We start from the raw sequence: 25,582 nt of genomic DNA, 5'->3' as shown, positions 1-25,582 counted from the left end.
TGCAAAGAGCAGAGCAAAACAATGGAATAGATCAAAGAATTTTTGGAAAATGGTTCCTGAAAATTCTCTAATGGAGTTCCTATTTGTCAGCTTACGGCAGGCTGATCAAGAGGTCTTTTGGAAACGGCTCATTGATGGGATTGCGACTGTTTCCAAAGAATTCAGATTTGGCAGGCTGGTTGGTTGTGAGTCTGTGTTACCTTGGAGCATGAGTGGCACTGATTTGCTTTTTTGTCTGTGTCGTGCTTTTTCTCAGCCCAATTTTTCTTTTTCTCAGCCCAATTTTTCTTTTTTTTGCCATTTGTCATAAATTACCGTGTGCTGGGATCAACAAAAACAGATCTTTCCACCCCCAGCCCTCCACTGAGGCAGCCGCTGCCAGCTAGGCTCTACCATTCAGAGCCTTCCAACCCTGAGAACTGCGTTAGGATACGTGCTCTGGTCTCCGCCGGAGCAAATGCCATAGGTGGTCAGCAGCCAACACGCCTTCCTCCCAGTGTGCAGGGTCACGCCGACCCATGGTGCCTCTCGATTAGCTGTGTGATGACATGGGGAGTTTTGAAACAACTGAGCTGCTAAGGAGAAAAGTGCTTATTAATTTCAAAAAACATTTTACACAAATAGAAATGTATAAACACTTAGCTGGTTAAGGAGTAGATTTCTGTTTTATTTTTTAAAGATTTATTTATTTGAGAGAGAGAGGGAGTGAGTGAGTGGGTGGGAAGGGGCAGAGGGAGAGGGAGAGGGAGAATCCCAAGCAGGCTCCACGAAGCAGGCTCTCCTCCCGGCGTGGAGCCCGATGCGGGGCTTGATCCCACGACCCTGAGATCATGACCTGAGCTGAAAACTGGAGCTGGACATGTAACTGGCTGAACCAGTTTTTGTATATTGTATATAAATTGCACTTCCCAACTACAGTCAGTTTCAAAATTTTGCCTTTTGCAAAGATCAGCTCATGCCTTGTGTATTTTGATAGGAGAATGGTCCTTTAGAGAGTCTCAGAGGAGTTCTCTCTGAGTCTGGAGATCATTCTGCTTTCTGTTTCTGCTGAACATGCACTTACGTATTTGTTTACAAAGGTGAACAGAGTTAATCAAGGGGATTACTTAAACATAAAATTAAATAATATTTTTAAATGTATTTATTTGAGGTTGGAGGCAAGTAATCACCCTTGTTCTGAAAATGTATTCATCTTCGGGAAAGTGCAAATGGAAGTTTGTAGATTATGACACCATTTAATGACTGGGCTAGCCTTATTTTCTTCTGAAGACTACATTTACCAGAATTGTACGTAAATATGCACTTGGAAGCTTCCAGCTCTACTTTCATTCATGCTGGAAGAAGAGAGAGAGGAAAATCCGTTTTTGGTGAAAAGAGTCATTGACATCAATTTCAAAGTCTTCTGATACCAACAATTTGTATTTTTGAAACACTGGCGCTCACACATGAAGATGGACATTGTGGACAGGTCTGGAAGGATTCTCTGAGAGATCCTTTAAAGTGGGGGTATTCCACACACGGGGTATGTTTTCGAACTGATCACAGCAGATCCTGTAGTGGACTGAGGGAGGTGCCTGGTGATGCGGTGAGATGTGTGGTATTAGCCCCAGTTTCTAGCATGTCAGGGAAAACCCGTGCTGGAGTTCATGAACCACATTCATGGCCTCTGCTCCTCCTCTAACCCCTCTCCGTGCATTCCTGTGGTGTAGACTGGGAGGCGCGCATCGACAGCCACGGTAGGATCTTCTACGTGGATCACGTCAACCGAACCACCACGTGGCAGCGGCCGACAGCGCCCCCGGCCCCCCAGGTGCTGCAGAGGTCCAACTCCATACAGCAGATGGAGCAGCTGAACCGGAGGTGAGGAGGGCGCTTCCGCTCTGGCTGTAGCGTGGTTGGCCTTATGCTCATGTGGGCCGCAGAAGACGACATGGTTGTCTCTCTCGTCGGTGGGTGACCTGTCATGAACATGTAGCTGGCACCTCTTTTGATTTATAGACTTCACTGAACTTCTCTTGGTTGAAAAAATAAGAATCACAGTCATACCCCACTTGTTTGGAAACTGGAGAGGAAATAAGTAATGACGACCCTTTTCACCAACCCAAGGCATTGATTTTTAGTAAAAACAGAGTGTGTGTACATCTATATATAGATAAAGATATAATATATATATACATATATATAAAATATGAAGCCAGATATCTTTCTAAATACCTAGAATCTCTATTCATCATACATCTTTATTATCAACTAAGCTTTTTAAATGTCATTCTTTTGTGAAAATTAATGGCCATGAAATAGAAAGTTCTTTTCTTTAACAATGTAAGAATTTAATTTTCTTTGATTGAGGGCCACAGTTTTTTTTTCCCCCCCAGTTTTATTACTTTGTTAGGCAAGTGTTTCACAAACAACAAACAGAAGGAATTCAATGCATTGTAATTTACTTAAGCAACAGATGGCCCAAAGGTCAGGGAATGGATAAAGGTATAAAGTTTAGGGAAGAAGTTTTTGCTGAAGCCGAGAGGATAGTGGAAATACCTGGGCCCTGGGGGAGCGGTTGGGTCCTTCACTTTGGAGGCTGCTGTGATGTAATGCTAGGCTACTGATTTTAGGTACCAGAGTATCCGCAGAACCATGACGAACGAGAGGCCTGAGGAAAATACCAATGCTATCGATGGGGCAGCGGAGGAAGCTGACTTTCACCCAGCCAGTGCAGGTGAGAGCCTGTGGGTTGGTTTGGTTTGTAATCTCACAGAAGTAGAAAACAAATCATAAGGATTTCCAACAGATGAGGTTTATCTTTTAGTGAACTTTTAATCTTCAGTAAGATCTGGTAATCCAGTGCAAATAAGAGAATTCACCAGAGACCTCTTCTAATCCGCGACTTTTTACTAGTGCTAAGAGAAGAATCACAAAACCAGATAGAATATAAATAACTAATCTCTAGATGTGTAGGATGGAGGAAAATGATTGAATCTGATCACTTAAAACATCTAGGCATGCATTAAAATGTTAATAGTGGCTAGAAGTACTCCATTCCATTCCAATCAGGCCTTAGCTGTGAATTTACATGGAAGCAAAGCGTGTTTGGAGGATGAAAATAATAGTCAATGATGTACTATTCTTTGGCTCTTTTAAAACATAGATGGAAGTGAATAGCTATGTTTCCACTACATGGAAAGGTTTCCCTAAAAGCCTTTGTGGTCTGCCCACCCAGATTTCCGGCGGGAGAGCGTCCTGCCCCACTCTACCTCCAGATCCAGGCTCACGTTGCTGTTACAGTCTCCCCCCGTGAAGTTCCTCATCAGCCCAGAGTTCTTCACCGTGCTGCATTCTAACCCCGTGAGTACCGAATCTGAGAGTTTGCGGAGGAGACAGGGGCAGGCCAAAGGAAATTATCCTGGTCTGCATAACGAATTGTGAGAATGGTAAGAGCTGTTTACTGAGCACTAAGTGCATTCCAAGGTCTGTGCTAAGCACTGTGTATGTTCTAACCCATTTGGTCCCAATACACCTAGAAGTCAGATGAAATTTCCATTTTTCCAGATAAAGAAACTGAAGCAGAGAAGTTAAACTTTCATAAGATACAGGCTTCCAGTGATGGAATGACCGAATCATGGGACTAAAATCTATAGCCTAGGAAATACAGCCAATATATTGTGATAGCACTGGATGGTGACAGTTGGTCGCTATAGGGCCCAGGACATGCTGAAAGTCAAGTTTGAGCCTGGGAAGGTGGGCAGAAGCCAAGTTACATGACCTAGACTCATACATGGGACAATTCTGGGAAAGGGTAAGGCTCTTATACAAAGGACAGTGGGCTAACATTTGTAATTGTTACTGTAAAACATTATCATTCTGTGGTGGGAAGAGCTTTAGGCGTGAAGTCAGATAGCACAAGTTTTCCTTTGCTTCTCTGTTTGTCCCTTTGTTCATGCATTCATTCAACCAGGATTTATTAAATGCCTGTGATTGGCTGGTGCAGTGCAGACTGGGGATAGAGTGGTCAACCGGACAGAGCAGGTGATGAGAACAAGCTAGTGAACTAGTGAAGAGTTAATTCAAATGGTGCTGTGTGACATGAGGCACCATACATGGGGCGAGGGTGTACTTGAGGATGAACTCCTGGACGCACTGCTTTAGATGGGCTGGATAGGAAGACCTTTTGGGGGGAGCTACATTTAGGCTGTTTATAAAATGTCCAGAAGCCAGTAGGGTAAAGGTCTGGGAGCAGAACCTTCCTTGCCAGGGAAAAGTAAAGGCTCTAAGGCTTGAATGAGCCTAATGTGGTATAGAATAAGGTCAGAGAGGTGAACAAGGCTTCAGAATGTAGGGCTGGTGTGATCTGGCAAAAAGTTTGGGTTTTATTCTAAATGGATTTCTTCTAAGGTGATTTCCTGTAGGGGTGTGATATTCATGTTTATAAGCTCCCTCTAGCTGCTTAGCTGAATATAGGTTTTAGAGGGCAAGGCTGCACCAGGAACACAAGTGAAAAGGCCCCACGGTGAGACATAGAAGGAGCTGGGACTAGTGCAGTAGCAGTAGAGATGGTGACAAGGGGGTGAATATGGGACATGTTTTGGAGGAAGAGCAGACATTCTTGTTAATACTTTAGAGTGTGGGGACAAGAGAAAAGAAAGGCTTCCAGAAAGAGCAGTTGATTGGATAGTAGTGTTCAAGCGTTTGCTGATAAATGTTCAAAAACAGCTGTGGGAGAATGTGTGTGTGTGTGTGTGGGTGTGTGTGTGTGTATCTTACTGAGTGAAGGATGTATAGCACACAATTTACAAATAACAATAAAATACACAGAATGCTTTTGTTGCTTTATGCTGAAGTCTGACAGCAGTAGCCAACCTATAGTTGTAGTTTACAGACAAATGTAGTTCCAACATGAATCTTTTCATCTACATTAACTGTTAAGACAACAGTGAAGCAGGGGTGATGCAGGTGGGAGTGTCACACTCCTGTGTTACTGAGCTCAGTGGTACCTTCTCTTTGAGCCACATAATAACTCCTGAATACCGGACTTAACTATCTTCTTGGGCACACTCGCAGGCATGTTATATGCAGCATAATAGCACAATGTGAAGTTTAATCTGTATTATTAGCATTTTATTTTCTCTATCAGTTTCTTAAGTCTAGACCTGACATCTAGAAAGAAACCAACAAACTTTTTTGTAAAGGCCCAGAAAGTATGTATTTTCAGTTTCTGGGCCAAAGACAACATGGAAACAAGTGGACGTGGCCGTATCTAAAAACACTTTGCAGACGCAGCCAGCCAGCCCACACCTATCCTGGGCAGCCCACAGAATAATATTAAGGCCTGGTTTGCATTTACTGGTTTCTGTGATGTTAATACTCCCAACTATAGCTAATTTTAAGCTACCAATATGACCTCACAGGTTGTCAATGCAGATTGCTTTCTTGGGTGCAACTTCCTCATCACTACAGTGTTTCAAGTAGAGGCTGGAGTCACGGTTGTTGGGCTGTGGTTAAAGGCTGTAGCTTTTAAACTTGGTCAAGTTCTATAAATAAATGCATATTCTTGATTCCTAGCTCTTAGAGATCCTGGTTCATTAGGTCTGGAGAGCCCCAACCATCTGTTTGGTTGGTTGGTTGGTTGGTTCTTTAAGTGATTCTGATGCAACTGGTCTATGACCTGTAGCTTTGGAATTCCTAGAATAAGAGATGTTGTATTTAATGACCTCACTGCTTTTGTCACAATGGTAGCACATCTGGACGTTGGACAAATAACAGATTTTAACAGTGTGAAGATACTCAGCAGCTTAAATGTTTTTTGTTTCTTTTGTCTTCATGTTTTCATTGTTTTCCCCTTTTCTTCGGCATGATTTCAAAACATCTTTTGCTGGGAAGCCAGTCTTGATTCTAAAGTATTTTCTCTAAAGCATTTTAATTTTTTTTTTTCCTACCTGAACTGCCTTCATTACTGGCCACAAAGATCTCATGCTGTGCAGGTATACATTTGTGTGAGGTTGGAATTCTGTTGGGTTTAGGAAGCCTTATTTCCCTGACTTCTCTGTGGCAGGAATTAAAGTAGCTGGATTTACCTTGCTGATGATCTCAAGGAGAATTTATGGGAATAAGTTCCACAGTTTGTTGTTGTTTTTTTTTTGTAGAGGGTATTACTTGATGGAATCTCTTCTTTTTCCTAGATTATGTAACAAAATGCTATGAGATAAACTTTTATTTGATTTTCTTATTTTAATATTTATTTTTTTATTTTTAATTTTATGATTGTTATTTAATTTATTTTCTTAAGATTTTTTTTTGCTTGAATTGTTTATTACCCATAACTGTTTCAGTAGACTCCCTGTTTATATTATTGTAAATGTTCAACATACAAAAGGAGTATATTGATTTAGAAGCCTTCCTAATTCTGTCTTTTTATGATTTGAAGATAATCAGTTTATATTAAAAGAGTCATAAAAAATAGATTTCATGGAACAGTAACTTAATCATTTTTATTGAAAATGATGAAATTAAGTAGTTATATGGTTGTAATAACTCTAAAGGAAAACTTAAAATATTGTTTTTTGTATTTTGTTTTCATTTTTTTGCCTTGTGTTTGCTTAAGGTATATACTACTGCCCTCTGCTGGTATGATCAGATTTCTTCCAAAATTGTATTCTAAACAATTTCTGAAAACTCAAGATCTAATTATTAGTGTCATATCTTTTATACTTCTATGCCTGTGTTTGTCTAATTAATGTAATACATAAATATGTCTTCTAATATATAACTGAATAATGTTTCCAACATACATGCCAAAAATTGTTATTCTAGCTTTTATTAAGCTGTAGAAATACATTAATTCTACCATCTAAACTCCTTAGTATTTAAAGGGGAAAAATTATTCAAAAATACATACATAAATATTCTTACAAGCCAGGAATTCCTGCTATTGCAGAATAGATGAATTAATAGTCTACAATTAGTTTTGCTAATAAGTTAAATTTTCCCTCCATTTTACTCTTTAGCCAGCTGAAAATAATATAAAATCCCTTATGATTAAAAATACAGACTGTGTAAGACGGGGCTCTTTTCATATCCCTGCATACATTTTATGGAAGCAAAGTTACTTGATTTTGTTTATAATAAATTTTGTTCTGTGAATAAGGTATACGAATGCTCAGATCTGCTCACTTGTGAACATGAGAGACATGAGAGAGAAACATGAGGATTCAGAATACCTATTCTTTCTATTTCATTTTGTTTTTAAAGATTTATTTATTTATTTGAAAGAGAGGGAGAGAGTTTGCGTGCACACACTCACATATGCTAGTGGGGGGAGGGGAAGAAGGAGACAAGCAGACTCCCTGTTGGGTGGGGTGGGTGGGCTCCATCCCATGACCCTGAGATCAAGATCTGAGCTGAAACCTAGAGTCAGATGCTTAACGGACCGAGCCACCCAGGCACCCCTCAGTATGCCTATTCTTGATGTAGGATTTATGAAATATGAAAGACAAGTTTTATTTAGCTTTGATGTACTTACTATGTTATTGCAAAGAACAAAATTAGATGAAATCAAGACTGGGCCAGGTCATCCTGGACATATGGTCACTATAACACGAAATGAAGGAAGGAAGGAAGGAAGGAAAAAAGAAAAGAGAAGAGAAGAGAAAAGAAAGGGAGGGAAGAAAGAAAGAGTGAGGAAGAAAAGGAAAGGAAAAAAGAAGAAAAAGGGATTACTGTTTGCACTGTGGTTGGTTGATAAGAAATGCGTATTTTACATCATGTTCTTATTCTGCTGCCAAATGGCAATAATGTTCCCCTCAACTCCTCTCAGTGTTTTTCATTTCTAACACCTCAAGACACTCAACCAAACAAAACACATTACGCTCAAAGGAATGTTATTTTAACGGAATTCCAGTAAAGAAGTTCAGTTGATCCTTCACTCAACCATCAGAGGTTCATTTCCTGCCCAGAAAATGGGAAACAACCACGAGTAAGGCTAGGAAAGGAGCTTTGGAGTCGAGAAGCAGGAACCAAAGGGGTCTTTCCAATCAGCACGAGAGATCGTTTCAAGGCGTTGGTTCCGTCCACCGTAACCGCCGTCAGCTCGCCCGGTTCTCCTGGTGACTCCACATGCAGCCGCTGCCAGACAAGATCGTTCCGTGCGTTTCCACGAGATTTTATCCTGTGATGAAACACGGCGCGTTTGTTTTTTCCTAATCTACTTGGGTTTCAGGTAGAAAGTCACATCCATTTACTACATCCTTTTCTGTAAGTCCAAAACAAAACAACAACCCAAACACCGAAAACCCCCCACCCAGTGAGGACCGCAAAAGCACCGAGGGCGAACACAATGCCTCTTTGCTCTTCTGCCACGGCTTTGCCAGTATTTGCTTCCTGGAAGACCAAGCTCTTGTCGTGCAATCCTCCCTGTCTAGCGCTTCCCGAGTGCTGGGACCCTCTCATGGATGCTCTGCCGGTTCACTCTGTGTTTCAGTATTTTCACTGCTTCTGTGCCCTTTGATTTCCAAACTCTACTTTCTGCCTGCGGGGAAACGCTTTCTCCCACCTTTTCCTAGAATGTCCCTTGCCGTCCTTCTGAACGCTGGGGCTGTGCTCATCTCTGTATCCTCGGGCTTTAACACAGGGCTTGTGACATAATTAATGAAAGGTGATGAAAACCTTCTTTAGTTAATAGAAAGAGGGATGCTGGCCCATTATCTTCAAAGACCTCGAAAGTAGAAAGCAATTTTACTGCTATCAGTCATCTGTTTTAACATAGGTATGGTAGGTATAATCCCTCATATATCCCTTTACTTACTTCTACTCTATATTTTTATAGTGATTTTTACTTCTTCAAAGCTGTTTTACATCCTTTGTTTCACTGGGCTTGAGTCTCACGTGCCTATGAAGAAAGCGGGGCAGTTCCTATGATCCCATGTTACAGGTGAACAAAGATTTAATCTCTGAGGCAGAGAGTAAATGATTTTCTTTGTCTCTGTCCATGAGTGACAGGGCCGTGACGAGAATCTTCACTGTGGTTCCATATGAACTGGAGTATAAATACTCTTTCTGAAATACATATACATATATATACACACACATACATACACATATGTAGTTAAATATACAAATATATATCCAAAATGGTATATATTTAAAAACAAAAAATAGAATAAACATACGTATAAAAACATAGGAACATACATATGTGTATAAATGTCATGTGTATATACATAAATACATACATAAATATGTTCGTATGTTTCTATATATTCATTTTTTCCTGACAGCAATGTCGCAGTCTGAAGGGATGTTCCCATTTGCCTTAGAGGTTCTGTATGGGCACTTAGAGTCTGTGCATGTTCAGACTTGAAAAAGCTATGGTTCCAGAGATCGTTTGCTGGTTACTGATAAGAAATCTTTCTTGCACTTACTTTGCTTTGGTAGGTGTTTTTTTTCACCCCACTCAAACTTGGCACTCTGTGGCATATCTTACTGAGGAGAGGAGGAAATGAACGGATGTAATTAATGATAAGACTGGTCTTAAGACTCCTGAGCGCAGAGAGCTGTGCAAACCCAGGGACTTACTTCACTTCACGCCTAGGGCTGCGACAGGTTCCTTCACCTAATTACTACTTCTTGCCCTAATGAAGTTCTCCTTCTCTTTAGTAGAAGGAGGAACATTTCTGGTGCTCCAGATAAAGAATCAGGATGTAGCCTATTTACTTAGATTAATGGGGGGGAGAAGAAATCAGAGGGACCAAGAGATATGCCTGTTTGGAACAATAGTTAATATAATGCTTTATCTAATAGAATTATCCTGCAATAATGCACCCCAAAGAGACTGACTGGGGAGTATGGCTTGAAAGTTTGGGGCCAACTGCCACTCGAGCTGGTGTGGTCTCGGGCGTCTAAGCTTGCAGTGGCTTCTGTGAAAATACATCAGCAGCACAGAGCGAAATGCAAAAAACAGATCCTTGCTGATTGTGCATAAAACACCAAGGCAGGGTCAGCCACAGGCTAAACTATTAGTTAGCTAACGCTCGTCTCTGACAACCTCCAACTTCTTTTATTAGTCTCCTTCTCTGCTTTCATGATATCACTTTCTTATTCTCTCATGCTCTCTAATTGCCCGGAGCCCCTGCGTCGGCTTGCCTGTCTTGGCAGTGCACTGTGCTCTGAACCTCACAATTTCTCTGAGCCATCAAATCCTCCTCTCAGTTAGACTGTCAGGTTGAAATACAGGCTCAACGTGCTTTATACTCAGGTGTGCTCAGGACTTAGCGCACTGGTGTTTTGAGGAGAGTTCAGTGTGGCCGGCTGGCCCGCCCGCCTTCCCGCCTGCCTTCCTGCCTCCTCCCTCCCTCTCTCACTTCTGCTCTGTCTTTTGTTTTCATAGGACAAAAATATTTTAGTAAAAAATATATAATGATGGAATCAATTGGAAAAACTATATAAAAGTCATCTTATATAGTTTAGTCTATATATCAATAACAGAAACTAACAGATCTTGGTGGCTTAAGCTGACAAAGGTCTGTTTCTCATCCCGAATTGGGTCATCAAGGTTCTCTGATCCCTGTAATTACTCAGGGACCCAGGGACCTAGACTGGGGAGCCACCACCATTTCAAATATCACCAGTTGCTGTGATAAGTGTGCCAAAGGGAAGAAAGCTCTAGAAGGCCTGACATCATCAATAAATACTTTGACCAGAACATGACATATGTTAGGGGATCCTGGACAGACAGGAGCAATGTTAACTGTCCTCATACTCATTCATTTTTCATCCTCAGTAACTATCACAGTACTGGGCATAGCAAAGACAGAAAATGTTTATTAAAATGAAATCACTTCCAGAGATCCTGATTTCTTTTGGGTTTGCTTTGGTCTACCTTAGAATGAAACAAATAACAGAACCACAAAGTTAGCCTGAAGGCCTCCAGACTTAGTCTAGTGGTACTGGGATGCTAAAGGTAAGAAGACTCCTTTTAATCTATCTGAGAAGAATAGAATTCTGGAATAGATCCTTCACAACCGTATCAATTTCATGACTGTCATATTCTTTCTGATAATGCAAGGAAATGGCTCCATATAGTTATTCCTTTTCTCCTTCTTGGCACGTAATATTACACAATGGACATTTGTTGACTGACTTATATGTGGATAGCCCATGGCTTATGGCTAATTTCTGGAATCTTGTTTAAGTATCATAGAGATGAAGACTATAACATTTTTCACAAGACAGTCACTTTTTTGTGTGGTTGTATAGTGGGGTTTTATTAAATGTGCATTTCAACTGTATAAATTCAGTATACACACATGCATATATACATATACATAAGCACACACACACACACACACACACACACACACCAAAAAAGAGAGAGAAAAAAATCACATATACAGCCCCGGCAGTTCTGCCTGCCATTCCACTCATTGAGATTATGCCTGGAAGAAGGTGTGAGATGAAAAACCTTTTTCTGTGTGGTCTCAGTTGAATTTGACTCTCAGGGAGAGCAACTCAACCCATTGCAAATACTCTGATATTCAGATACATGGCCACCCACTTTTCCTGTGCAGCTGTGCTATAACTGCTTCCCTGGTACTCACCCAAAGACCAGGGATCTCTTCCAGTGCCGGAGGGAAAACCGGCTGTGTTGGGGTTCCCCGTGAGATGGTATATTTGTATTTGACATGGTGTGACTCTGTGCGGTTTTTGCCTAAGACCAACTTAAGGACCTGACATCCTCTGTGGAATGAGATTCTTGTTCTTTAGAAAACTAGACATCATCCATGAGGATCCCTTACTTTCTGTCATCTTGCTGTGTTATTTTGATCAAAATATTGTGCTTAGCTTGCTGTTTCCACGTGCGAGTCTAGAGCTGTATGGAAGCTTCTATGCCAACTGGACGACTATATACACCTGATGTCGTGTGGGAAGCACGTTGCTGTTGTAGGTCCAAGCGGGTTGACATGGTTCTCCTTTCTGTTCCCCAGAGTGCCTACCGCATGTTTACAAACAACACGTGTTTGAAGCACATGATCACCAAAGTCCGGCGGGACACCCACCACTTTGAACGCTACCAGCATAACCGAGATCTTGTGGGATTCCTCAACATGTTCGCCAACAAACAGCTGGAGCTGCCAAGGGGCTGGGAGATGAAACACGATCATCAGGGCAAGGTAACACAAGGGAGTCGCCTGGGGAAGCTGCTAAAGGACAGCGGGCTGCCCACGGTGTTGGCCTTGGCTTAGCCATTCACGGGAGGGGAAAGGCCTCTGTGGGGTGAGACCTTCCATGTCCAGGTTCAGGGGAAACCTGGACACGCAGGTTGTCTCTACAGACAGTTACTCTGCTGTTCTGAAACAGTGTCTGGAGTGGACAGGCGCAAGGGCATTTGTATGGCAAAATACTCTCTTTTGCCTTAATATTCTTCTGCCTATGATCTCTCCCCACTTTCTGCTATTTAGAGGAAAGATTTCTTCGGCCGGGACACTTCCTCCTCGTTAGTTATGCAGGTTGTGTTATAGGTAGTTGATCGAACAGCTGTAGTCTTTGGGGAAAGTGGCTAGGAGGTCAGTAAGCAACGGCTCAGCTGTACTGCGGCCTCGGTGGTGGTGTTTCAGAGCCCCGATTTTGTTAGCCTATTAAACAAGACTCACAGAGTAATTCACGTATGATGAGAAATACATACCAGTGTCATATAGGCCAGAGGAACCGCATCCGTACTTCCCTCATAGCCAAGGGCCCCAGAAAGCCAGGTTATGATCAGGATGTGGTCATGAGTAAGAAATCAGAATGAGAAAGTTAGTAATTTTTATAGGGTGTTTCTCAGCTAAGATTTTATGTTTTTAAATACTCTGGTTTAGTACCTACTCTGGGCCATGAACTGTTTAAGGTCTTTATACGTATGAGTTCCTCACTAGAGCTCTGTGAGGCAATGCTGCTGTTATTAATGCCATTTACAGACAAGGAGCCTCAGGTCAAGAATGGTGTGGTGGCTTACCCAGGGTCACAGAGAGGGGTAGTGACTGAGCTGCGCTCCAGCCCAGGCATCCTGGTTCACGGTCCACGCTCCCAAGCAGGGCCTGCTCTCTGTATAGTGCACAACCAGCCTCAGTTCCCCTAGCTGTAAGAAGACTGAAATGTATGACTTGGAGGATGGAGGGGATTAAAATGATATGACATTTAAAATATTTAATCATGCTTCACTCATTCATTCAACAAATATTTATAGAGTACCTGTGCAAAACAGGTAAGTCATCCACTTCATAGTACTACCATGCTCACGGATAGAGACAGAAAATAGACAAATAGCATGCCAGATGCTAACGGATGCTGTGATTTTAAAAAACCGGGGGATGGGGACTAGAGAAAGACAGGAGTACAGAATTATTTTGTACAGGGTGGCCGGGGAATGCCTCCCGGTAAGGTTAGATGTGAACAGAGACCTGAACAAAGTGAGGAGTAAACATATAAGGGAAGGAGCTTTCAAAGCAAGTGAAATGTTAAAATCCTCAATAAATGCCATTCTCCCCCAAGGTGACCTCTAGCAACAATACCACAGTAGCATCTTACTCATCTTGAACTCGGCGTCCAGCAATCTTATCTGAGAACCTATAACCAGCCCAAATAGATGTTTTAAAGAGCATGTACTTTAACGCATGGGAGAAGCTCTCAGACTCTCAATGAAACTATTGACTTGATTTCTGTAAATTTCTTTAATCAACCTATAATTCCTAGCCCAGAGAAGATTAGAGGTCTCAAGCATGAAGTGTAGTATAGATGAAAGAGAATGGATTTGTGTTTATGTCCCTGGCAGGGAAGCCTTTCGAAGACATTCAGAAGAGGGAGGCAGGGCCATCTAGCACTTCTAGAACTTCTTCCTCCAGAGAATTATGTCACACTGCTGGTGCTAAGTTTGGTTCGGCAACCTGAGAACCCAATGTTTGTAAATGTTCTACTGAAAGGAAGGACGTAGATTGTTTAAGTAAAGACTTTGGGAAGTACTGATATAAAAGTACTGGGTATAAAAGAGCAGTACCATACCAGGAATTCAGCTCTCTTCTCAACTCTGACAAGATTTTACCTGTGTCCTAGGGAGTTATGCTCATTAGAGAGCCATGGGTCTAGGGAAAGCCCAACTTGAGATAATGGCTGCCATATATTTTTGCTCTGAGACTTAACCTGCTAAGTCACTTGTACCCTTCACTAAAGGCGATCAGAACCTTGTGTTTACCTCATGGGGCAGTCCCTTCCGGCCAGTCATAATGTGCCAGACCCACTGCAGGAGAGAGCTGCTGCTTAATGATCCTGGACCTTGAGAAAAGTTTTAGTTCTGTTTAGGACACTATTTAAGAAGAGTTACAATGTATTCTTAGGAACAAGTTCTATCTGATAGCCTTTATAAAAGTTTCCACAGTTAAGCTGAGGTAAACATATCTCCGCTCTGAGTGCAACACAACTGTCCATTTTACTTGCTGAGGCTTTCAGACTTATTTGGGGGTTTCAGTGCCTGAAGTTGTAGGTATTGTAAAGAACCTTGAGAGTGGGCTGGTAGGTAGTTGACCTCATAGCCTGCTGGTAACTTTGCATTTGTTTTTGTTTTGTGATGTTTTTTAAAAAGATTTTACGTATTTATTTGGTAGAGAGAGACAGCGAGAGAGGGAACCCAAGCGGCGGGAGTGGGAGAGGGAAAAACAGGCTTCCTACTGAGCAGAGAGCCTGATGCAGGGCTCGATCCCAGGACTCTGGGATCATGACCTGAGCGTAAGGCAGACACTTAATGACTGAGCCACCCAGGCTCAGCCTGTAGCTGTGGCTACAGGTGCTGTTTGGCATGAAAGATAGAGAAGGACCCCCCAGCCTTGTGGGCAGAATGGATTATCAGACGCTTGAAAACTTACCACATTCGTCTAATCTCTTTACTTTGTGCATTAGGACTTGAATAAGGTTTTTAGCTAAGCTGGACATCTTAACTGGAGCAGGTACATCTCCCTGTGATTCCCCCCACCCCTATCCTTCCTTTACAAATGTCTGGCTTCCAGGGAACTAAAACAGTTTAAAGGAGCATTGGGAGAGGCTTGCGCTGGTCTTTCCTGGGCTGCGCTGCTTTCCACTGCCGTTTGGAAATCGTCGTGCTTATCCTCCAAGGTTGATAGGTTTTCTTCCAGTCTTGACATGTTAGCTCCCCTTTTAAACGAATTGCTTCATTTCCAGAACATTTAAAGGGTGTAAACTTTTTCCCCACTTAATATAACATCAAAAGCTATTAAATACGGCAAAGTTATTTTCCCACAGTGATGACTGATATTTAGAATTGACACAGAACAAGATATCCACGTCCTTAGTTTCGTGAAAGGAAATGCTTCTCAAGGGGAACATTCTCAAATTTAGCTCTTCGGACTTCTGCAGTCCGGTCTTCTCAAGGACGGCCTTTTTCCTTTCCTGCTTTCATTTATTTAGTCATTCAGCACACTTCCACATACTTCTGAATGCCTCAGATGTGCATGCCACAGTGATATTGATAAAAGCTAACACTCCATGTGACGTTAGGTAGTGTGTAGCATTGACTGTTCGGTAGATAAACACTTAGATTACTCCCTTTCATGCTCACAGCAGCCTTGCAGATACCTGCTGTTTTTATCCACATTTTAAAGAGACGGAAACTAAGGCAGAGCATGGTTGAGTGAACTGACCAAGGTCCCACCATTAGAAAGTGATGGAATTGGATTTGAACCCAGGCAGTCCAGGTCTAGAGTCTGTGGTCTCATCCGGCCTTTCAGCAGTGAGTGGGGTGGATGGATGTCTACTGATCTGACGAAGGTAGTAGAAGGTGCCAAGGGAGCCCCTGGTAGGATTTCCTACCATGGTCAAGGAGAGGGGGGGCTTTCAGATGCATCATTGAAGGGCAGCATGTAGTGTGAGTTGCTGTTAGCAATCTGGGCAGAAGTAATCAGTCCTCCCTTGAATCCCCTCGTAATTTTCCCTTGTGGTGTTCTCGTGATGTCTATCCACATCGGTCTCGTGCTATAGTCATTAGCATGTTTTATTTTCCCAAGCAGATGATCCTCATTTTGATGATGATGATCCCCATATTTTTAATTACCCCCTCTTCTACCCCAGTGCCTTTCACATGCCAGGTTCTCAAAACAAGTTTGATACATGAAGGAAACGTGTCACCTGGAGTTTCCCAGTTATTAGTAATCTCTGCTTTGCACCGATGAAGACTCCCTCCCCACTCTTTCCTCCTCCTATGCTTTCACCAGAAAAAGCTCCTAGATTTGCTTCATTTGCCGTCCCTTAATGCATATGTTGCCTTGGATCTTTCACAATATTGTTTAAACAAGGTGGTGGAGATTGTATTGCACTTTGACAGTCATTAATTTTGGGAGAGACTTATTTTCTAATTACTTAAGGCCAGGGGATTTAAATTGGGTGAAATTTCACAGAATTCTAGATCTGGTATGCTCTTTTCGGAATTTCTAGGGTGAACTAGGTCCATGGCTCACATAAAAGAATAGAAATAAAATATTTCTAGTTAACTATTAATTAAAGAATAAGAACAATATCAGGCTTTCTAGATAAGATAATGATGATACCTGCATTTTTAAACCTCATACCATATGCCAGGCACTGTACAAGGTACTTTCCCATGGATTATCTTATTTACACTTCCTGACAATTTATGAGGTGGGTATTATTATAATTATCCATACTTTACTGAAATTTAGAGATGTTAAATAATGTGTGCAAGCAAGTGAGGAATCCAGGATTTGAATGTTATCAGTGTGACTTTACCACTGTTCTCTACTGGGAGGAATTGTCTTTGTCACCCCATGGAGGAAGAGTCCCAGGCCAGGTGCTGGGGTTACTAGTATTCTTCAAGACTGAGACATATATGTATGTCTTAATTAGATCCCAGGGGATCTAGCAGAGGACACACCCCCAGAGACACATATACATGGCTTCATGCTTAAATACCATAGAGGTCTTATGCTATGGGTACATAGAATATTGAAATATAATAATAATAATGGCTGATTAGATGCCAAGCTCTAGGTGAGGAATATTTTATTAGGTCATTTAACTTACACAATAACCCTGTGGAATGGGTTTTACTATAGATGAAGAAACAGGCTCAAAGAGATTAAGTGTGCAAGTAAACTCTTGGATACAAACCATGTATTTCTATATCTAAGACCTGTAATGATTTTTCTGTTCAAGATTAGTCTAGCCCTCACTAGCCACTAACCACCTGACTAGCTTGAAATATGTCATTTAGATTTCCTGGATCTGAGTTTCCTTACCTCTGCATATGACTGGGTTGATCATCTTTTCATGTGCTCACTGGTTATTTGTATATCTTCTTTGGAAAAACCTGTATTCAAATTCTTTGCCTATTTTTTAATTGGCTTATTTGTCTTTGTATTATTGAATTCTGAGAGATCTTTGAACCACATATTTTGAATACTAATGCCTTATAAGATATATGCTTTGCAAATATTTTTCCTGTTCTATGAGTTGTCTTGATAATATTGTTTACAGCGCAGAATTTCAATTTTGATATAGCCGTTTGTTTGTATTTTTTGTTGTTGTTGCTTTATGCTTTTGGTGTCATATCTAAGAAAACGTTACCTAACCTCAGATCACAACAATCAGCTCCTGTGTTTTCTTCTAAGAGTTTTACAGTTTTAGTTCTTACATTTAGATCTAGGATCCATTTTGAGGTTTTTTGTTGTTGTTGTTGTTTTGTTTTTTGTATGGCGTGCAGTAGAGGATCCATTTTCATTTTTTTGCCTGTGGACATCCAGGTCTTTGCACCATTTGTTGCGGACTATTTTTTTTCATTGATATCCTTAGTTGTTAGGAAAGTGAAAATCAAAACTACAATGAAACCACTATAGACCTATTTCATTGGCCATTAAAAAAATCTAGAAAATAATAAACGTTGGCAAGGATGTGGAGAATTGGAACCCTTCTACACTGCTGGTGGATACATAGAGCCGCTTTGGAAAACAATTTGACAGTTTCTAAAGAAGTGTCCTGCACAGTTGCCCCACAATCCAGTAATTGCACAACTCTCTATGTACCGAGAGAAAAGAAAATACATTTCCTCTCAAAACTTGCACATAGGGGCGCCTGGATGGCTCAGCTGTTGGGTGACCGCCTTCAGCTCAGGTCATGATCCCAGCGTCTCAGGATCCAGCCCCACATAGGGCTTCCTCCTCCATGGGAAGCCTGCTTCTCCCTCTCCCACTCCCCCTGCTTGTGCTCCCTCTCTCACTGTGTCTCTCTGTGTCCAAATAAATAAATCTTAAAAAAAGAAAAAAGTTGCACACAAATGTTTCATAGTAGCATTATTTGTAATAGTCAAAGGGTAGAAACAACCCAAATGTCCATCAACTGATAAATGGATAAACTATGTGCTAGGTCCATACAATGGGATATTATTTGCAATACAAAGGAATGAAGGACTGATTCAACAAGGATGAACCTTGAAAATGTTTGCTAAATGAAAGAAACTAAGCACAAAAGATCACATACTGTATGATTCTGTTTGTATGAAATGATCACAGTAGGCAAATCTAGAGTGATAGAGAGTGGATTGGTGGTTTGTTTCCTTGGGTTGGAGGTGGGATGGGGAGCAAATGCTGATGGGCATTTGGGGTTCTTTTGTGGGGAGAAAATGTTCTAAGATTATGGTGATGGTTGTACAACCAAGTATATATACTAAGAAACAGTGAGTAATATACTTCAAATGGATGAATTAATCATATGTATCTGAATTATATTTCATAATATATGGAAAGCTATTTTAAAAATTAATAGGTTAGTTAGAGACAGGTCAAGATTTCCTTTTCAGCTGATGGATTCTATAAATCCTTGATTCTTCAGTTTTGAAGTTTAGATGATATGGTTTGAGACTGGATTTGACATCAATTATGTAATGTACTTCTTTCTGCTAATTACATTTGGAAGGGTCTCTTGTTCAAAATTCTATAGTTATTTTAATCAGTATTTTGTTCCATTACTCGATTTCCTTAATTCTTTTGATTCTGTAATGGTGGGATTCAGAACTAAGCCAAGTTTTATGCAGGATCGTCCTTATGAAAGTGTGACCAACCTCTGGGTTTATTTGTTGGACTTAAGGCCTAGGATTTTCACCTAACATATAGGACACATTTTGACTTGACTCATTTTGAAATGAAACGTAAGCAAAGAAAGTGGGCCAGTACAAAAAAAGTTCTGCTTTCTTTTTATTGTAATAAGTTTAATTTTTTTTTTTTTAGTTTAAAATTTTTGTATACTCTCAGGAGTGTGAGAAGCAAGGATAATTTGGGATCTGGATACAGTGTTAATATAAACGTTTTATATTTTTACAAGAAATGTGCATCAGTAGTATTAAAATGTGACTTATTTAAAATGCTTCTGGTTCTTGGCTAGGTTTGATCATTAGGGTGTACTCATGGGGATAATATATGTGGAAGAGAAATATGCACTTTAAGAAGGAAAACCAAATTTATCTGACCTAGGAACATTTCCCTCTTTCTTCCTTTCTCTCTTTCTTTCTTCCTTTCTTTTTCTTGCCTCCCCCTCTTCCTGCCTTCCTCTCTCTCTCTCACTCTTACTTTCTCTCTTTCTTTCTTCCCATTGTTAATTTGAAAGATATGAGAATATTATGCTACAGTGGGGTCAGGATTTCTGGATCCTCCAGATCCAATCTGACCTCTGTGAACCTCAGTTTTCTCTGAAGTGAGGGTTAGTAACCTGACCTTTCCAGCTCCTGGGGCTGTGGTTAGCATCAATTTAGATAACGGTAGGATTACAAATGGAAGAAAAACATTTAAGATTATAATAATCAGTCATTGATTTAATATTCCTCAACTTACAGTATAGAAGATAAAAGCTGTATGATTACAAACCTCTAGAGATTTGTGATTTAATTTGGAGAAAACAAAGGTATGGAATATACAGATATCTACAATAGAATGACCCTTTTTACTTTATTTTTCGCCAGGAGTGCTGCTACCTAGTTATTGCTGCCCACCTTGCCAAAATCTGGATTTGAATGGTTAGGTTAGAGCAAAGGTCTGTATAGTACAATAACTAAGAGTTTCATCAATTTAGAGTTTTATGAAAAAGATAAAGATTTGTTGTTAATGGCCATATCTTTAATAGGAAGCGTGCGCTGGCTTTATAAAAGATATACTGTCAGATTAGTCCATGTCCCATTCCTCCCCTTATCGTGCTGCTGATCTCCTTTAACCGCAGTTAAAGAATGGTTTCTTCAAAGTGGGGATCCTTTTGCTGTTGCTCTTTGTTGTCCATGTTGTTCATGACACTGAAGGGTAGTCTGCCCCCAGGTGTTTGCTCTCGCCTTAAAACTGTGCAAGAACCCGGAGCCATCTATTTTTCTGCCATGGTTATTGCAGTCATCTGGTGGATTTGTTCGCTTGCTGGATCAGTTGCCTTTACTATGGTGGTTACATTCTCCATCAGCCGTGGTCATGAAAGTAAGGTTGAAAAGCATTCTCAGCGAGATAAGTAGAACTGGAACTGAAATCAGATCCCTTTGCACAGAATCGCACACCTTCTGTGTAAAGCCACTAGACATTCCTCCCTCAGACTCTTTACCCCCAATGCTTCTCATTTGGACTATAAAAGAACATGCATGTGGTCTAGAATAGCGTCTGCAGTGGTCCGGCACAGGATGACCTCTTTCTGGTGTGGGATACCTGGGAAGTTTCCTAGCAAAAGTCGCATTACAACGGAACCTTGACTAATGAGTATGATTTTGATAAAAGGAGATTGTAGAGAAGAGAAGATAGGGGATGGGGAGGAAAAACACTGAAAGTGAAATCATGGAGATAGGAATACACCAGGCAGGTGTGTTTGATTCCTATGAAGAAGTAATGGGCAAATTTTAAGAGACTCTATATAAGCTAAGTTTTCTTTCTCTCTCTCTCTCTCTCTGTGTGTGTGAGAGAGAGAGAGAGATAGAAACACACATGAGAGCTAATGGTGTAAGTTCCAATCCAAAGCCCAGCAGGCTCAAGACCCAAGAAGAGCTTATGTTTCAGTCTGAGTCTGAAAGCCAGAAAACACCAGTATCCCAGTTCAGTTGGGCAGACGGACTCACCTCTTCTCACGTTTTTGTTCTAAGGAGCTCTTCCGTTGATTGGATGAGGCCTGACCACATTAGGGAGGACCATCTGCTTTACTCTGTCTACTGATTCAAATGTTAATCATCCAGAAACACACTCACAGATCAGCCACAATGTCCGGCCAAATGTCTGGGTTCCTGGTGGCCCAGTAGAACTGACATATGAAATGAGCCATCAGAGACTCATGTCAGTGGAGTATTATCAGTAGAAACTCTATTGCAGAGGGTTAAGGGTAACAGAGAGAATGATGCAAAAGGGCTTGGATAATTAGAAAAATACTATAAAGCTTATTACATGAGCTTATCATTTGGTTTAATTTTTAGAAAAGAATGTTAGTTTTTGCTCCCCCTTCCAGATGTTCAATATGAAATAGCTTTTCCCCCCTTGCCTCTTTGTTTTGTACTCTCAAGCAGTAAAACCAGTGTTTTTTCCTGCTCATTCTACATGGGACTAAATTGTACTAAGAAACTTGGAACTGTAAAAGTAATAATATCATAACTTCATTTTTAAAAATAAAAATGCGAATCATCTTTTTATTTAAAGTGAAATATCTTCTCCCATAGTTTCTTGTGTTTTTCCCTACAAAAATCTTATGATCTATATCCTATCTAAATTGACATCCATTTCTATATCCAAACTCGGTAACCATAGAGTTTTATGACTTTGGATATCAGATTGGGGGTTTGAATAGCAGAATGGTCCAAATACCCAACTTAGATGACCATGGCAAGTAGCAGTTATGGTTATGAGGATAGATTTTGAGAAGAGAACAAATATTTTTGTAGTGAAATTTATCACAGTGTGAGCCTACTGAAGGATTCTCATTGTATAAGACCGTAATAGCTGATGTGGCTGCAGAAGTTGACCCAGTGATGACAGATTTTGGTTGTATCCCACATGAAGCTGATAGCTACAATTTATGGGGTCAGGTTCATTTCAATGAGTAAAATGCAACTTAGTATTTGGAAGTCTCAAGTGAATCCCTAAAATATCTTAGGATAAGCTCTACGCTTTGAAAAACATGCTTTTTGTTAGTTCGATAAATACGTTTGTTAGTTTTGTGGCACATCTCTTTAATTGCTTTGAAACAGTATCTCTTTGCGGTGGCTGCCTGTTTTAATAAGCTGAAGTCTTATTGCAGCAATCCAGGTGGAGATGGAATTAAATTCTAAACCTGTAAATAGCATGTGGATTTTCAATGATCTCTTTCTGATTTTTAACAGGGTAAAAAGGTGTTAGATTAAATACTAACTCCTGTCAGTACATGTAGGACACAACAGGAAAGACTACTTCTGGGACAGCGCGTCTTTTGGAAAGAGAGAAGACAGCACAGATTGGTTTGGGAGCGCATTTCTGAGTGACATGCTAGGCTCATGGAATCTTGAAGGAACTACCCAAATATGGAGATGGCCTTTGTCTCTTATTTTTAAATAGTTGTCTTCACGACCTGTACTGGATCTTTTTTATGAAATATAATATGCTATTTTAAAATTTCATGGCAGCGACTTTCTACTTTACCTAAAATGGGCTGATTTGGATAACACTGTCCTCAGTCTTCTATTGTAAATTTTAAAAAACCGGCTCTCCAGGGGAAGTGTGGAGGGAAGCTGATTGTAGCATTTGCCACTTTCTATGGGGTGAATTCTCCCACCATAGCCCATTGCAGGCTGTCAGCATATTCCCTTAAAATCTCACAGTCAGCTCTCACGAGCTGATAGACGCCATCACCAGCATATCACTGACCCTTCTACTATATTTCCAACACCTAAATACTACCACTCCCAACATATAAAATATCTTTTTGCTCACATTTTATATTTAAATTGTTGGGAATATTGGACTTATCCACATCTGCTAACTGACCAGCTGTTTCCAGAATTCTAGCCTGAACACCACATACTCCTGTTTTGTCTCCTCGAAACTTTAAGTCTCTGATCATAGTTGTTGAACAATATAACCTGCTTTAACATTTTGTGACTGATACAGATGTCATGGAATGTTTGGGAATACTCCCTCCAATTGAACCAAGTGGTGGAAAACATTAGCATGACTATTTTTTACTTATAATAAACTGTATCATTTAGCTTTTTTATTTCTGCAGTCACTAAGGGTTCTGTGGGGATCTAATATAGAGAAAATAACAATGTGTTTATTCCTAATAATTGGAGAAGTACTAGAGAGGGAGCCAGGAGCTGAGAAGTGATTTGTATTTTGGAATGGAGGGACTGTGTGAACAAATATATATATATATATATATTTATATTTATATAAATATATATAAATATATATATAAAATATATAAATATAAATATATATATTTATATGAATATAAATATATATTATATATATGTTTATATATATATATTAGCATTTCTAAGACTTTGTAGAGAAGCCAGAAGTAAGAACAGATTCAATATGTAGTGCTTTTAACTTATAAATTGTTCTTCTTTTGTTTCCATAGCTCTCCTTTCTTTTAATTTGAAGTGTAATTGACATACAACATGATGTCAGTTTCAGGTATATAACATAATGATTCACCTTTGTATACATTGCAGAATGATCACCATAGTAAGTGTAGTTACCAGCTATCACCAAAGTTACAGACGTTTTTTGGTGATGAGAACTTTTAAGATTTATTTTCTTAACAACTGTCAAATCTGTAATACAACATGCTTGTCTGTAGTCGCTGTACATTTTATCCCATGGCACATATTTTATAACCGGAAGTTTGTAACTCTTGAACTCCTTCACCCATTTTTACACCCTTTATGCCTGCTCTAGCAACCACTAATCTATTCTGTTATCTATAAATTTTGTTTTGTTTGTTTTTTTTCCATGTATAAGTGAAATCACACAGTATTTATCTTTCTCTATCTGACATATTTCACTTAACATAATGTTGGTCCATTCTTGTTGCCACAAATGGCAAGATTTCATTCTTTTCTTCTGGCTGAATAGTATTCCGTTGTATGATCTATGCCACATCTTCTTTGTGTGTTCGTCCGTCAGTGGACAGGTAGGTTGTTTCCATATTTGGCTATTGTAAATAATGGTACAATGATCATGGTGATGCATATATCTTTTTGAATTAGTGTTTTCTTTTTCGTTGGATAGATAGAAGTGGAACTGCTAGATCACGTGGATTTTTATCCTTCATTCTGTTACGATGGCATATCACATTGATTTTGCAGATTTTTCCATTCTTGCATCCTTGGAATAAATCTCCCTTGATCATGGTATATGATTCTTTTGATGTGTTGTTGAATTTGGTTCGCTAATATATTGTTGAAGATTTTTATATCTGTGTACATCAGGGATAGTGGTCTGTAACTTTCTTTCTTTGTGTGGTATTTTTATCTGGTTTGTATATTGGGTAATGCTGGCCTTGCAAAATGAATTTGGTAGTACTCCCTTCTTTTCAATTTTTTGGATGAGTTTGAGAAGAATAGTATTAAATATTATTTAAATGTTTTGGAAGAATTTACTGGTGAAGCCATGTGGTCTTAGATTCTTGTTTGTTGGAGGTTTTTTGATAATTGATTCAATGTTATTACCAATAATCAGTCCAGTCCTATTTTCTATTTCTTCGTGATTCAGTCTTGGAAAATTGTATTTTCCTAGAAATCTATCCATTTCTCCTAGGTTTTTCTTTTTGTTTTTTTCCTATTTGTTGGTGTATAATTATCTCTCATAATTCTTTTGTAGTTCTTTGGTAGTAGTTGTAATTTCTTCTCTTTCATTTCTGATTTAATTTATTTGAGCCCCCTCCCTGTTTTTCTTAGTCTATCTACCTAACAATTCGTCAGTTTTGTTTCTCTTTTCAAACAACCAGCTCTTAGTTTCATTGATCTTTTCTATTGTTTTTAGTCTCTATTTCATTGATGTCCTCTCTTATCCCTATTATTTCCTTCCTTCTATTAACTTTGAAGTTGGTTCTTTTTCTGGTTCTTTTAGGTTTATATATCCATATTTATATCTATCTATATTTATATCTATCTATCTGCATATATATATATATCTTATTTAAGGTTTTTTCTTGTGTCACAGGGTAGGCCTGTATTGCTATAAACTTCACTGTTAGAACTGGTTTTGCTGCCCTCATAGATTTTTTTATGTTCTATTTCTGGTTTCATTTGTCTAGAGACATTTTTAAATTTTCCCTTTGATTTCTTCATTGACCCGTTGGTTGTTAAGTAGCATGCTGTTTAATCTCTACATATTTGTGATTTTCCCATTTTTCTTGTAATTGACATCTAGCTTCATACTATTGATGCTTGATATGATTTCAGTCTTCTTAAATTTACTGAAAATTGTTTTGTGGCCTAACATATGATTTAGCCTGGAGATTATTCCTTGCGCACTTGAGAAGACTGTGTATTATGCTACTTTGGGATAGAATTTTATATGCACATCTGTTATGTTCATATTGTCTATTGTGT

At 39.7% G+C, this 25,582-nt stretch overlaps 1 protein-coding gene across 4 annotated transcripts in view; it reads left to right on the top strand.

Moving 5' to 3' along the window:
- The window catches only part of HECW2 (HECT, C2 and WW domain containing E3 ubiquitin protein ligase 2), a 362,339-nt gene that overhangs the window by 254,244 nt on the left and 82,513 nt on the right, over nt 1-25,582 (top strand). For all 4 annotated transcript variants that reach the window (XM_032354248.1, XM_032354247.1, XM_032354249.1 and 1 more), the window contains 4 exons: nt 1,710-1,860; nt 2,613-2,716; nt 3,218-3,342; nt 11,973-12,158. In XM_032354248.1, the coding sequence (XP_032210139.1) occupies nt 1,710-1,860; nt 2,613-2,716; nt 3,218-3,342; nt 11,973-12,158 (566 nt within the window). The remainder of the gene's footprint in view (nt 1-1,709; nt 1,861-2,612; nt 2,717-3,217; nt 3,343-11,972; nt 12,159-25,582) is intronic.

Source organism: Mustela erminea, chromosome 8, assembly GCF_009829155.1.
Source record: "Mustela erminea isolate mMusErm1 chromosome 8, mMusErm1.Pri, whole genome shotgun sequence".
NCBI classification, from domain to species: domain Eukaryota; kingdom Metazoa; phylum Chordata; class Mammalia; order Carnivora; family Mustelidae; genus Mustela; species Mustela erminea.
Note: the sequence above shows the minus strand (reverse complement) of the source record. Positions and strands in the feature narration are given on the sequence as shown.